The sequence below is a fragment of the Somniosus microcephalus genome, chromosome 2 (genome assembly GCF_052327205.1).
Source record: "Somniosus microcephalus isolate GS21.2 chromosome 2, FLI_Smic_1.0, whole genome shotgun sequence".
NCBI lineage: Eukaryota > Metazoa > Chordata > Chondrichthyes > Squaliformes > Somniosidae > Somniosus > Somniosus microcephalus.
This window is the reverse complement of record NC_140988.1, coordinates 129,654,683-129,670,501: the sequence shown is the minus strand read 5'-3', so window position 1 is coordinate 129,670,501 and position 15,819 is coordinate 129,654,683. Positions and strand designations below refer to the sequence as shown.

Genomic DNA, 15,819 nt, shown 5'->3' with positions numbered 1-15,819 from the left:
CTGCAACCTCTGAGGGTGCAGCATCAGCAGAATTCAGCGCACCCAGCACCAGCGCAGAGACACGCACCTCAGTGGTACCTTCGCAAGATAGTGTAGTGTTATCACCTGGTGTATCACAGCTCACAAGTGAGCATCAGTAGATGGTGGAGACAGGGACAGCAGTGGAGAGTCTTAGTCGGAGGATGCAGGACTCTGCCAGCTTTGCTCAGCTGCATGTCGACCCTTTGCCTCCGGATCCATCCAGAAGAAGAGCAGTGCTGGAACTCCAGGAAGAGGTGCAGGAGTCTCTGGCAGGTTTTGTCTCCAGGGTCGCTGCGAGTGTGGAGCGAATTGAGGAGTCCATCGCTAACATGAGCAGAACCTTTGTGGAGGCGTTGGCGCATGAACGCATCACCACGGAAAGGATGGCAACCTCCATGGTAAGGCTGGCTACTGTAGAGGAGAGGATGGCTATGTACATGGAGGAGCTCATTTACCAGGATATGGAAAACATTGTATTTGTTCAGAATAGACTGACAGCTCTTGAGGAGCGATGGTCAGCTCTTGAGCAAACATACCAGACCTTCAGGCAAGTCCTCAGGAGTAGGACTTCCAGTACAGAAACGGGTCCTCATGGCCCCCCTGAATTGCAGCAAGGTGCTGTCAAGCCACTTGCTAGCTCTGAAGTGGGGCTGACCCATGAGAGGGATGTTGGTGGCATACAACAAGGAAGTGGGGGCTCCTCTCCAAGCGCTCACACGACCATGCCACTGCAGAGCCCTCGGTCAGAGTCCCCACCCAACTGAGATCGGCGTCTCAACCCCTGCACAGCCGCAGGAGCAGCAGACTGTTGCCGAGCCCTCATAGGTTCTCAACCCCAGAGGACGCCCGCCAAAGATGTCGAGACAGGAGCAGCAAGAAAGTGAGCAAGGGGCCTCCACATCTGCTGAAGCCACAGGGGAAGCACCACGTAGGAACATGCGTAAGAGGAAGATAATGCACAAGTAGTCACAAGGGTAGTCACTTGGGTGAAATGTTATGTTTAATGTTGAAAAGCCATCAGTTGGTTATTGTCATTAAAAATTCTGATGTCAACTGTTGCAGTTGTGGCATGTGTCATATCACTAATGGGGCTTCCACATTGAGGGCTTAGGATGACTTGCAATTGCCAGTATGGTTGGCAGAGTGGTAGGAACCGCAGGTTCTTGGCCATTGGCGATGCTCTGGTAAGAAGCTGCGAGGCAAAAGTGCTTGATTGGCTAGGCTAAGCAAATCTGGCCAAGATGAGGGCGCGCCTTGCATCCCGGCAAGCAATGTGCTCACATGCTGCTGGTGCTAGTTGATGCGCCTCTGCAAGCTGGTCGTTGTCGCTCTCCTCCTCCTCCTCATCTGAGGAGGCTATGTGATGAGCCATTTGTTCCTCAGGCATCTGCAAGCCATGATGCTGTGTCATGTGAAGTGCACAGCAAACCACGACGATTCTGGAGACCCTGGCTGCGGAGTACTGCAGGGCTCCACCCGATCTATCCAGGCATCTGAAGTGCATCTTCAGCAAGCCGATGGTTTGCTCGATTATGGATCTGGTGCAAATGTGGCTTGAGTTGTAACGCTCCTCAGCTTTGTTGGATGGGCTCCTCAATGGCGTCATTAGCCACGTCTTCAGGGGATAGCCCTTGTCTCCAAGTAGCCATCCGTTAAGATGGTCTGGCGGACTGAAGAGTGGAGGCACACTAGACTAGCTCAGGATGAAGGAGTCATGGCAACTTCCAGGTTACTTGGCACAAACATACAAAATGTCCTTCTTGTGGTCATACACCAGCTGTACGTTGAGGGAGTGGAAGCCCTTGCGGTTGACAAAAATACCTGGATTGTGATGGGGTGCCTTAAGGGCCACATGTGTGCAGTCAACGACGCCCTGCACCCTTGGAAAGCCTGCCAGATTGCCAAACCCAACCAAACATGCAGTTACACTGGCTTGATCCTTGGAGAAATGGATGTGATTATGCGCGATGGCAAAGAGGGCATCGGTTACCTGCATGATGCAAGTGTGTGCGGCCGCCTGGGAGACATCGCTGATGTCTGCTGCTGATCCCTGGAATGAGCCTGAAGCAAAAAAGTTGAGTGCGGTGGTGACTTTGACGGCCACTGGCAAGGGGTGTCCACCTGCTCCTCTGGGCTCCAGGTCTTGCTGCAGCATTGCGCAGATGTCACCCACTACCTCTCGCGAAAGTCGGAGCCTCCTCTGGCACTGCTGCTCAGTCATGTTGAGGTGGCTGATCCTCTGTCTATAGACCCTGTTTGGGGGTTATCTCCTGCGCCGACGGACTTCCATGTGCTGGCGCCTCCTGGCCTGTGCAGCTTCAGGTGGGTGAGCAGCAGCTTGGAGCTCCTGCAGTTGGTGCTGCTGTTGGTCAGGGTTCTGCTGCTGCCGCAGCTGGTCTTTGTCCAAATCTGATGTCCAGGAGGAAAGGAAATAAATGGTTCCCATTCTTCTGGTAAATACCTCAGTTGAGGAAGTGCTCATTCAAGGTGGGGAGAGGGGTTTTCCAGGAGGTCACACTGGAGATGGGTGTAAGGCTCCAAACTTCCACAACAATGAGTTGGCCTGTTAAAGTTCCCCCAGACCTGAGACAACAAAGTTCTGCCACCTGCAAATGATGATTGGTGAAAACTCCTTTTTAATGGTGGAGCTGCAGCTGTTAGTAAGCAGTCCACTTGTGCTGCCGCCAGGTTTCACTGGTGTGTTTCAGAGGAGGCGTGCAGCATGTGGGAAAACTGTTAAAATTAGAAAGGCCTCTCAAAATGGGATTTTAGAGGCACTTAACTGGTTGTTAAGGGCCTATCCCGCCTCTTGGAGGCGGGGTCAGAAAACTTGCACGTGGGAAAATTGCTCGGAGGCAGGATGGAGGCGGGATTGGGCCCACCCGCCAGTTTTTGCAATTTTAACACCTCACACGCCTCCAATCCCGCCTCCTCGGGCCTGGCAAAATCGAGCCCTTTGCCTCTATTTATAAAACCAAAGATCCCATATGTTTTTTTTAAACAGCTTTCTCAGCTTGTCCTGCTACCTTCAAAGATTTGTGTACATACACCCCCAGATCTCTGTTCCTGAACCCCCTTTAAAATTGTATCATTTAGTTTATATTGCCTCTCCTCATTCTCCCTACCAAAATGAATCGCTTCACACTTCGCTGCGTTAAATTGCATCTGCCATGTGTCTGCCCATTTCACCTGTCTGTGTACATCCTCCTAAAGTCTGTTACTATCCTCCTCACTGTTAACTACATTTCCAAGTTTAGTTTCATCTGAAAACTTTGAAATTATACCCTGTATTTTCAAGTCCAGCTCATTAACATATATCAAAAAGACAAGTAGTCCTAATACAAACCCCTGGGAAACACCACTGTATACTTCCCTCCAGTCTGAAAAACAATCGTTCACCACTACCTTTTGCTTTCTGTCCCTTGGTCAATTTTGAATCCACACTGCTACTTCCCCTTTAATCCCATGGGCTTCAATTTTGCCAATAAATCTATTATGTGGTACTTTATCAATGCCTTTTGAAAGTCCATATACACAACGTTAACTACCTTTATCAACCCTCTCTGTTACTTCATCAAAGAACTCAATCAAGTTAGTCAAACACAATTTGCCTTTAACAAATCCGCCATTAATCCGTCATTTAAGTGATAATTAATTTTGTCTCGGATTATTGTCTCTAAAAGTTTCCCACTACAGTACTAATATTAGGCTGACTGGCCTGTAGTTACTGGAAAACAGCAGATACAAGTTAGAGGAATTATGTTGAGGTGGGGATTTGAAATTGTTGAGTGGGGTGTTTCAAGCAGTGGTACTAAAGTTTCTAATCTACATCAATGATTTTGATTCAGAGACTCGATGTAAGTTGGTTAAATTTGCAGATGATATCAAACTAGGAGGACTGATTGATTCTGAGTAGGCAACTTGGAAAATGCAAAATGAGTTGCACAGAATATGTAAATGGGCAAAACACTGGCAGACAAAGTTAGTATGGATAGGTATAAAGCACTGCATGTAAGGAGAAAAAATGGGCAATGCGCATACTCCATGAAGAGCATTGAAATATCAGGATATAACGGAGCAAGATCTGTGAGTGTTAGTGAACTCCAATGTACAACATGTCCAACCACTGCAGAGCAGCAATCAACAAAGCAACCAGAATGCTGAAGTATAGAGCCAGAAAGTAGAGTACGAGTCACAGGATATGGTGCTCAAACTGCACAGTGCTCAGGTCAGACTACACCATGAGTACTGTATCCAGGACTGGTCACCAAGTTCACAGGGTAGACTTTGAAGCACTGGAAGCAGTTCAGGGGTCACAGGTCTGAGTTATGAGGAAACAGTAGTGACTCTTAGGCTTTTTGACCAAGAACAGCGGTAATTGAGAGGTGGTTTTCTAGAGAGATTCAAGATAGTAAATGGTGTGGAAAATTACTTTATACCAAATTGAGAGAGCAAGACAGGTTCAAACTAATAAAAGAAACTCATTTAGGATTGATGTCAGTACATTTTTCAGTGTTCGGATAGACCTTTGTGGCTCCAATTGTTTTTTAAATTATTCTTTGGTTTTTATCTCCACTACTCAATCGGGGGCTAAATTTTATTTTAGGTGCTTGTGTAAAATGGACAATAGCGGAGCTCCCAATTCATAATTGAAGTCAATGGAAATTAAAATTGGAAAGGTGTATAATGGGCAGTCGATCTGCTATCACCCATTTTACACTATCACCAAAAGTTACATTTAGCCCCCTGGATAGAGTAGTGGAGACAAAAACCATATAATCATTTAACAAACAATTGGATGCTACAATGGGGAGACTGCAGGATCTTTCTGAATTGAAGAACTAAAATGGGCCAAATTATCTTATCTGTATTTATCTTGTGATCCGCCAGCTTTTTAAATTCAGAAAACTTTGTATCATTGCTCTTTCAGTTTCATTTTATTCATATATGAAACTTAGTGATCATTAGTATTCTCAGTAGAGTGGTGCATAATTAAATGTTACTTCTGGCAATGCCTGTATGGCCCTGAATTTGCGGTTGGAGGGTAACCTCGAGTACGCCTCCAACCTGTGAAGGATCTCCCCGGGGCGATCTGTCTGCTCCCCCTCGACCACCATCAGAGCCCCACTGACCCCCATCGGACACCCACCAACCACCAGGACCTGGACTTGGGTAAAGGGAGCACAATTTTGAAGTTTGCAGATGATACAAAACTTGACAATGTCGTAATAATGAACACAATAGTAGCAGACTTCAGGACGACATAGACTGGTGAAACGGACAGACACAGCAAATGCAATTTAATCAAATCAAATCAAATCAACTTTTATTGTCATTGTTAGTGCACAAGTGCAGTACAACGAAATGTAGGCTTGCGGCTCCCGAGGGTGTACATTTAGATTAAGACATTTAAACATTCAACATACATTTGGCTTGTAATACATTAACATAAGCATAACCATAATAAAGTGCATTGGCAGATGTGCAGGCTTTAGAGTTTTATTTGTGGAGTTCAGTAGGATGACAGCCCTGGGAAAGAAGCTGTTCCTAAATCTGGTCGTACGGGTGCGAATGCATCTGTAGCGTCTCCCAGATGGCAGGAGGGCGAACAGACTGTGGCTGGGGTGGGTAGGGTCTTTGATGATGGACCGTGACCTCCGTAAACAGCGTTTTTGGTATATGTGCTCTATGGTCGGTAGCCGGGTGCCGGTAATGCGTTGGGCAGTTTTGACTACCCGCTGCAGGGCTTTCCGGTCATAGTAGCTACAGCTGCCATACCATACTGTGATACAGTTTGTCAGGATGCTCTCTATTGTGCAGCGGTAAAAGTTAGAGAGGATCAGGGGTGACAGGTTACATCCCTTCAGCCTCCTTAGGAAATATAGGCGCTGCTGGGCCTTCATCACCAGAGAGGAGGTATTGAGGGACCAGGAGAGGTCTTCCGTGATGTGGACTCCGAGGAACTTAAAGCTGTCCACCCTTTCCACCACAGCCCCATTGATGTGGATGGGGGTGTGACTTCCGCCTTTAGACTTCCTGAAGTCCACAATGCGGATAAGTGTGAAATGATGCAGTTTGGGAGAAACAACATGGAGAGGCAGTATAATCTAAATGGTACTATTTTGAGAGGGATCTGGGTTTGTAAATAGGAGCATTGAATACAGAACAAGGAACTCATGCTAAACCTTTACAAAGGTTAGGCTTCAGCTGGTGGATTGTGTACAATTCTGGGCACCACATTTTAGGAAAAATGTCAAGCCTTGGACAGGGTACAGAGGAGGTTTACCAGGATGATACCAGGGATGAAGGACTTCAAAGATGTGGAGACATTGGAGAAGCTGGAATTGTTCTCCTTAGAGCAGAGCAGGTTAAAGGAAGACCTAATAGAGGTATTCAAAATTATGAGGGGTTTTGATAGAGCAAGTAGGGAGAAATTGTTTCCTCTGGCAAGTAGGTCAGTAACCACAGGTCATAGATTTTAAATAATTGGCAAAAGAACTAAAGGAGAAATGAGGAGAAATTTCTTCTCGGAGGGTTGTTAAGATCTGGAACACACTACCTGAAAGGGTGGTGGAATAAGATTCCGTACGAATTTTCAAAAGGAAATTGGTCATGTGGTTGAATAGGACTAATTTGCAGGGTTATGGGGAGAAAGCTGGTGTGTGTGGGACTAAATTGGACAGCTCTTTCAAAGAGCCGGCACAGGCACAGGCACAATGGGCCGAATGCCTCCTATTCTGTAAGATTCTATGATTCTATTTTGTAATACCTTCTGTTTACTGCAGTATGGCTGAGTTCTTGCCAATGCCACTTGGATGAATACTATTTCACCAACAACAACTTGTCTGTATATAGTGCCTTTCACATAGAAAAACATCCAAGGCACTTCACGGAACCGTAATGAGGCAAAAATCGGCACAATGCCAAAGAAAGAGATATGAGTAGGAGTGACTAAAAGATTGGTGAAAGAGATGGGTTTTAAGGGGAATCTTGAAGATGGAGAGGAAGGTAAAGAGAGCGGTTTATGGAGGGAATCCCAGAGCTTAGAGCCTAGATGGTTGAAGGCACGGCTGCCAACAAAAGGAGTGGGGTGCACGAGAGGCTCGAGTTTTCAGAACGCAGTGTTCTCAGAGGGTTGTAGGGCTGGAGAAGGTTACATTAAGAGATTTAAACACAAGGGTGGGAATTTTAAATTTGATGCATTGGGGGACTGTGAGCCAATGTTGGCTAGTGAGCACAGGTACAATGGGCGAGTAGGAAATGGTGTGGGATAGGATATGGGCAGAAGTTTATGGAGGTGGAGGATGGGAAGCCAACCAGGAGAACGTTGCAATAGTCGAGTCTGGAGATGACCAAAGGATGGATAAGGGTTTCAGCAGCAGATGGGCTGAGGCGGGACAGAGACAGGCTTTGTTATGGAAGTGGAAACAGGCAGTCTTTGTGATGGAGAAGATATGGGGTTGGAAGGGGTGATGATGACATCGATTTTGAAATGGAGAGTACAGTACCCAAGGAGAAGGAACCATTTGTCAGCTAGCGTTGGGGCCAGGAAGGGAAGTTGGGGGGGTTGCAGTTTATTAGGAATGGGATCAAGGGAGCAGGAGGTGGGTCTTGTGGACAAGATAGGCTTGGAAGGGAGATAAAGAAACTAGAGCAAGTTACGGGTTTAGGGCTAGGGTGCGTGCGGGGGGTGGGGGGATCCTTGGGGGAGGTTTGGCTTGGTGGGCAAGAGGAAGGCCAGGATGGGGCAGAAGCAATTGCATAGATGGTCGCAATCTTAGTGACAAAAAACGTCCATGAGATCCTCACATTAGTTGGAGATGAGGGTGAAGGGAAAAGGTGATGGGGGTTTATAAATATGGTTGGTGGTGGAGAAAAGGAGCCAGAGATTATCCTGGAGTAGGGAGCAGTTTTGGAAGAGGAAAGCAAGGCCCAATGGTGCTTGATGTGGTCTAGCCAAATCTAGCGATGGATACCTAAAGCAGTTGTGTACCAGACACCCTCAAATCTTTGCTGCTTGAACTTGAGGGAGCGAAGATAGGAACAGGAGTAGGCCATTCAGCCCCTCGAGCCTGTTCCAGCATTCAATTAGATCAAGGCTGATCTGCATCCTACGTCCATCTACCCGCCTTGGTTCCGTAACCCTTAATACCCTTGCCTAACAAAAATCTATCTGAATTGGCCTAGCCTCAACAGCTTTTTGGGGGTGAGAGTTCCAGATTTGCACTACCCTTTGTGTGAAGAAGTGTTTTCTGATATCACCTCTGAACAGCCTAGCTCTAATTTTAAGGTTAATGCCCCCTTGTTCTGCACTTCCCCCACCAGAAGAAATAGTTTCTCTCTATCTACCCTATCAACTCCTTTGATCATTTTAAACACCTCAATTAGATCACCCCTTAACCTTCTAAATTCAAGGGAATATAAGCTTATTCTTTCCTCCCCTCCCCACTTTCCCTGCCTCTGCACCTGGTTAAAATCTCTAACTTTTTCCAGTTCTGACGAAAGATCACAGACCTGATACGTCAACTCTTTCTCTCTCCTATGATGAGAGATTGTGTAGAATGGGCCTATACTCTCTGGAGTTTAGAAGAATGAGAGGCAATCTCATTGAAACATACAAGATTCTGAAGGGGATTGACAGGGTAGATGCTGAGAGGTTGTTTCCCCTGACTGGAGTGTCTAGAACTAGGGGGCATAGTCTCAGGATAAGGGGTAGGCCATTTAAGACCGAGATGAGGAGGAATTTCTTTACTCAGAGGGTTGTGAATCTTTGGAATTCTCTGCCCCAGAGGGCTGTGAATGCTGAGTCTTTGAGTATATTCAAAGCTGAGATAGATAGATTTTTGGAATCAAGGGATATGGAGATTGGGCGGGAAAGTGGAGTTGAGGTCGATGATCAGCCATGATCTTATTGAATGGAGGAGCAGGCTCGAGGGGCCGTATGGCCTACTCCTGCTCTTATTTCTTATGTTCTCCAGAGATGCTGCCTGACCTGAGTATTTCCAGCATTTTCTGTTTTTATTTTAGATTCCAGCATCCGCAGTATTTTGCTGTTGTATAAGCTTAGTCTATGCAGCCTGTTCTCATGATTTAACCCCTTTAGCCCCAGTATCATTCTGGTGAATCTGCGCTGCACCCCTCCAAAGCCAATATATCCTTCCTGAGGGGCGGTGCCTAGACCTGAAAGCAGTACTCCAGCTGGGGTCTGACCAGAGCTCTGTAAAGCTGTAACATAACTTCCACCCCTTAGTATTCCAGCCCTCTTGAGATAAAGGCTAACATTCTGTGAGCTTTTTAAATTATTTTTTTGTACCTGTCCTCTAGCTTTTAGTGATTTCTGCACTTGGACCCTTAAATCTCTTTGCTCCTGCACAGTTCCTAGTTTCTTGCCATTTAGAAAATACTCTATGTCCAATGTGGATGGCCTCACACTTTCCCACATTGAACGCCATCTCATTCACTTAATTCATCAATGTCCCTTTGCAACTTACTGCTCCCATCTTCACTATTTACTGTGTCAACTAACTTAGTGTTGTCAGCAGACTTAGATATACAGCTCCCTATTCCTTCATCCAAGTCATTTTTAAATATAGTGAAAGAAGATGGGGGCCACACCAGTGGGAAACCACCAGGGTGGGAGAGAGTAAGAGTTTTACTGGTTACAAGGGCACCAAAGAAGCAGGAGAGGGAGTGATGAGCAGATCAATCGCTGCAGAATTATCATGGCGAATGAAGGACCAAATGCTAGACAAATCAGCAGTTTCAATTTGCTGTTATAAGTGACTTATGGGGAGGTTTATGGCAGGGGTGGATGCAGATAAAAGTAGGGTAGGGAATGTATATGGTTAAGGACACAAGGAAGTGGTTCAAAGAAGGCCTTGTCTGTCATCGAGACGATGGGGATAGAGAAGCCACATGAGATGGTGAGGACAATGGCGTGGCCGTGAATATGGGTAGGAGAGTTTATATGGAGTTAGAGGTTTCGGGAGGTCAATGAAATTAGAGGAGAGAGAACAAGATGAGTTCAGATGGCGATTGAAATCACTGAGGATGAGGATTTACTCAGTGCAGAGGAGGGAACCAACTGCCCAGCAATTACGTATGGAAAACTTTACGGCTGGTAGAAACAGCCACAGCGCCTTTTTGCACCAGCCGTAAGGCGGTTACCTCCTGACAAATCCAAGTACATATTTAATTTTAAAAGCTTAAACTACAAGCCAGTCTTTCAAACTTACCATCAGGTGGGTGGTGTTCTGAATGAGGCTGCTATCTTTGAGATTCTGAGGCTGAAAATGGAGGCATTTACATATGACCCACAGGATTATTAGTTATATTTATTGTCCATGAAAAGTAAAGAACTGTTTTCCAATAGATTTTTGAAGAAAGCATTGTTCTCAGGTTTCTAAAATGGTTTGCTGGGAGGAAAAAAATGAAAATGTAGATGACTTACAAAATAACAATTCATACTGCACACACCCAGACCCCCAAATCACAAATTTATGTATATTTTCGAAGTACTGAAGTTTAAATGGTGAATAGCCCAATGACCTGTAATAGTATTAATGAGAGACCTTCTGTTTGCTGATTGGAGCACCGGCCCACGTGATCCCAGGTACGCTTACGCACATGGTGCGCCCCTGGGAGCCGTGGGCCTCTACGCTGCCCTCTACTCCTCAGCATCTGACGGCGACTTCTCGGAGGAGGGTTCCCAGCAGGTAAGTGCGCACTCAGTTTGGATGCCGGCAGTGTAATCCTTAGTTACGCCGCTGACCACAAAACGTAGGCTAATAACTCACGGCTAATCTATATGTAACAGGTAGTAATCGGTGTAACACCCCAATATCTTACTTGTAACTAACTAGTAGTAATCCAATAACTGCTGATATTCACCCTGTAACTACAGCCAGAAGCCTCCTGCATTGTATGGTCAGGCTCCCCAGTCTATGCCACTTTTAACAGACATTATCTCTCTCCCTATTTCCTTGGGCTCTGGTTTGGACTCTGATTCTGTGTGAAGGTGACGACTCTGAATTGGGAACCTCAGTCAGAGCCAATCTATACTTGGACTTCACATGTCAAAACCAGCTGGTTCAACCCGACCTGAACCAAACCGAGAGATCGCACAAACGGCAGTGGGTTTGGTTTTTGGGCCACTTCTCACAGGTTACATTGTCCTAAATTCAGCTCAGCACCAACATTTCAAAACCAATCCCTGGGCTTGGACTCAGTAAAGCAGAATTTTAATTGAGTGATTGAAATTATAGCACAGGAGGAGGCCATTCGGCCCCTGGTGCTGGCACGCTCTCCTGTAATCCCATTCCCCCCCCCCCCCCAGATTCTTTTATATTCCTCCTTTTTGAATATTTATCCCTTTCCCTTTTAAATTAAGTTTTAGTCTGGTCCTCAATAGCCACGTGTGTTGAAGGATCCCACGGTCTAATAGCACTCAGTTAAACAACCGTTTGGCCCCGGGGCCATGTTGGTACTGGTGCTCTCTCCTCTAACCCCTTTTATATTCCTCCTTTTCAAATACTTAACCCATTCCCTTTTAAATTACATTCTAATCTCTGCTTCTATAGCCACCTGTGATGAAGCATCACATTATTTAATAGCCCTCAGTGCAAAAACATTCCTTCTCCCTTCCTCATGGTTGTTCCAGTGAGACTCCTTGGTCTCCATCGCCTGTTTCCCCATTCGCCCACCAGTGAAAACAATCTTTCGTGATTTACCCAGAATAAAGTCCCAGGTTTCACCCATCCTATTACTGGCTGCTCCACTCTCGGCACTGCTGCCATTCATCATGCTGCTGCTGCTGCTTCCGGCTTTGCAGGAATTGCTGGATCCCGCTCCCACCCCATTCCCCTCTCTCCCTGCCCTAGCCCGGATCCTCCCAAGCCACAGGCTCCAATTTCCCTCTCTTCCCCTGACCCCGCATCCTTGACCCGCAGTCCCATGTCTCTCTCCCCTTGACTCCCAGTCCATTATCTCCCTCTCCCCCGACCCACAGTTTGCTGCCTTCGCTGTCACGTTCTCCCTCCGCCCAAGCCCCAATCCCCTGCCCCCTAGTCCCTGTTCACCTTATTCCTACCTGACCCTGCACCTCACCCCACTTCGTTTCTCACTTTCCCCCTCCCTCCTTCCTAGACTTTTGGCTGTTTCTTCATCAACCAAATGCATTTCTGGTCACCCCTAAGCAGGGGTCTGATGTCTACAGCGGTCGGGCGGTGTTGGGGTATGGGGGGTGCACCATGGAGTGGCTGGAGAGTGCTGCTGCTGCAAGAAATTTAAAGGGCAAAGTTTTTCCAGCTTGCTGGTAGCCATGCCCAGGAATTTCATGCTCCATTCCGGGATAGTCCTGGACAATCTGGGGAGGTTGACAACCCTACCCTGACCATGGTTTAGCAATAATTGAATATTGAGCAACTAATCAATACAGTTAATGGGATTTCCACATTCCATCCTCAGTCTGTGCTACAATTGATCTCAGTGCCCCAGGTTAGGGAGGCGAAAAAGCTAACCTGCTCCTCCTTCCACCCCTCCCCCGGCAAGCAACCTGGTCTTTCCGATCTCTCTCTCTCGCCTATCACACCCCGGTCTTTATGATCCCTCCCTCCCTCCTCTCTGCTCTCTGGCTCTGGGAAACAGAGACAAAAGTACTGATCAGGTCCTGCCATTAAAGGACCTGAGGGGAACCCATTCTGCCCCACCCCTCACAAATATCAGGGTCATTAACACTTTCTCTCTCCACAGATGCTGCCTGACCTGCTGAGTATTTCCAGCATTTTCTCTTTATTCCACTTTTTTATTGGCTTTCTGTAAATAATAAATATGGCTCTATGAATATTTGATTGTTAAAGTGGAAATGTTTTACTTACTATATATATTTGTATATTTAGTAACTTGGTTGAATCGGTAATTAATAGTAGAGACCGTTGGTAGCATTACACTTGATGGTTTTACATTTGTTTTATATATACTGATATCTAAATTTGTGTCGAATATTTTTATATGTGATACACAATAATACAGTAGTTACTGTAGTTTCAAATGCCAACAAATAGGTATTTTTGAATATGTATTTTTTTTCTTTTTCAGTCCGGCTCCATGACAGCATATCAGAGGAAGGGTTCCATTACCTAGTGTTTGATCTGTAAGTACTTTTTCATTTTGTTCAACTTTTATAATTTTTTCACTATTACAGCCCAGGGAAATCAAACTGTTTGTATTAAGGGATTTTTACTGGCTCCAGAGCTGCTCATGATTTTAGTTTTTTTTTGAAGAATGATTTCAGCAGCCAGCTTTAAGCATTGTAATATTATTTGCAGTTGATAGAAGTTAGTGTGGTGGAAGAGCTCACCCTAAACATTATGGTGCCCAGTGTTCAAAAACCTGGCTGTTTTCCTGTCCAATAGCACCCATGGTTGTATGCAGACATCAAGCAAACAAATGCCCATTCTTCCTGTAAATGAACATAGTATATAATACATAAGATTGATCTACCAGACATATGGTATGACATCGAATTTTGTTAGATGCCAGATATCTAACTAATTGATACCTTTTCATACCATCTTGCTATGTATTCTCAGCTTCAAAACTGGTAAGGGATAAAAATTGAGTGTATTAGTCATGGTGTTGCACATGGGAGCCAAGACTAAGTGTAGTTTTCAGTTGCAACAATAGGATAATTGGACCAGAGCATACAGACATAATAAAATTGCACTTTTAAAGTCTTATATTTTGCCCTTATTTTTTCATATTTCAGTTATAAATTCCTATGTCCACATTTATAATTGCAACTGTTTATGTAAACATGTCATACTGCAATTGCATCCTCCTCCCAAACCCTCGAGGTGGGGTGGGGGAAGCGGTAGCGGTGTGATGTTTACATCGGCATTTTCAGCATAAACACGGACATAGGAATTTATCATGGAAAGGTTGACAGTGCATGCAGACACAACGATTGTTGTGGTTTTGCATACATGGTAAGTTGCGGTCTCGCTGTTACCCAAGTGAAAACTTTAACGAAGGCATTAAAATGCACAAAAGACAGTTTAATAAATACATTTAATTATTATTTTGAAATATGTAATTTTTGAATTTTTATTTTGTTGAAACCGTTATTTAGGTGATTGGAAATTTTCATTACTGTGCAAAAAAAGACAGATGGAAAATAGTGTTCCGAAAAAGCATTTTGAGCAAACTGTGGGAACCCAGTTGCCAGATTGCACAGTAAGAGCAACATAAACAAAACCCAGAATAAATCTAAACCTGGGAATTTATAATAAAGAAAGATTTGCATTTATATAGCACCTTTCACGACCTCAGGATGTTCCAAAGTGCTTTACAGCCTGTGAAGTACTTTTTTAATGAAGTGTAGTCACTGTTGCAATGTAGGAAATGCGGCAGCCAATTAGCACACAGCAAGCTCCCACAAACAGCACTGAGGTAATGGTCAGATAATCTGTTTTAGTGATGTTGAACGAGAGATAAATATTAGCCAGGACACCGGGGGAGAACTCCCCCGGAACAAGTTGATACAAAGTCAACACACAAAAATGTGACAACAGGAAGTCAAGTGGTGCAGACAAGAAATGTGCAAGACCCTCTTCCAAGGAGACTAGTCAGGCCTCAAGACTGATTAACACTACATTTGCTTAGCATTGGTGTAAAGCTGAAACCACTTCACAGTTGGGCTGAACTTGTAGTGTAATTGCACCAGTAGTGCACTGACCTAATTACAAAATCCCTTCACTGTGACCAAGCTGGCACTGAATTTCAGTGCTATCAATATTGCTATTTGAAACATATTGCCTCTGCCCAGGTATTTACCTTTATAATCAGAATGTATCCCGTACCACCAGCTTGTTTCCCAGCAAGTAGTGAACATTGCATAGCAACCCAGACACATGCTGATTCACTGGCATCATAACACTAGAGTACAAGTCCCCATGCCACCAAGAATTGGATATTTTGCCTTTTAGTAGGTAAATCGATATTACTAAAGGAAATAATGTCAATCAAGAAAGTCCAAACCCTCTCAGGACACTGATTTATCATCTGACATCATGCTGTCTGTCACTATTGTGTAGGACAGTATAACAATATCCAGACAGACCCTTAAATTGATGTCCTGTTGGAGTTTAGCATCACAGCAGCTGGTAAGCTTAAAAAGTAAAGCAGGTACTGTATGATCCTTCAGGCATTGCTCTACCTCTGCTCAAATTTCAGTACACATTCAGTTTCTGCTAAGATGATTTATAAAGTGCTGCACAAGTCATTAGGCAGCCAAGTTCTATTTCACTGGATGCTGAGTTATTTACCCCAAAAAATAGCACCCTTAAAAAAAAAAAAAAAAATACATGAATCTGCTGAGACTAAAACTGGATAATAAATTATCAGGATGTCATCCTTGGGAATATTCCATATGGGTTAAAGCCAATTTTTTTTTGGTTCCTTCTATAAAAGACCATGGCCAGAAACCTGCCAGTAACAGCGCAGGCAGCGCCGGTATTTTGGTGCAGCCTGCTAATTTACATGAGTGGAGCGGGGAATCTGTGGTGCAATGCGCTCTTTCCAGCACTAACTTCAGCAAGAGGCCAAAGGTCGTGTCTGTAGGCTTGGTGCGGCGTTCTCGGGCAATGTGCTGTGTTGGATCATTTGGTAACGGCTCCTGGGTTTTGCTATTGAGTCCACTGATGGCCCTTGTAGGGCATTGTGCGTTGTGGCAGATGACGAGGCATTTGTTTGTCCATGGCTCCCCTTTTAATTTTGCGGACATTTCTCGGAGTCTTGTGT

The 15,819-nt window shown here is 45.1% G+C and overlaps 1 protein-coding gene across 46 annotated transcripts in view; it reads left to right on the top strand.

The window, feature by feature from the left end:
- The window catches only part of LOC147122949 (calcium/calmodulin-dependent protein kinase type II subunit delta), a 508,322-nt gene that overhangs the window by 260,982 nt on the left and 231,521 nt on the right, over positions 1 to 15,819 (top strand). For all 46 annotated transcript variants that reach the window (XM_085962275.1, XM_085962278.1, XM_085962273.1 and 43 more), the window contains exon 4: positions 13,117 to 13,171. In XM_085962275.1, the coding sequence (XP_085818401.1) occupies positions 13,117 to 13,171 (55 nt within the window). The remainder of the gene's footprint in view (positions 1 to 13,116; positions 13,172 to 15,819) is intronic.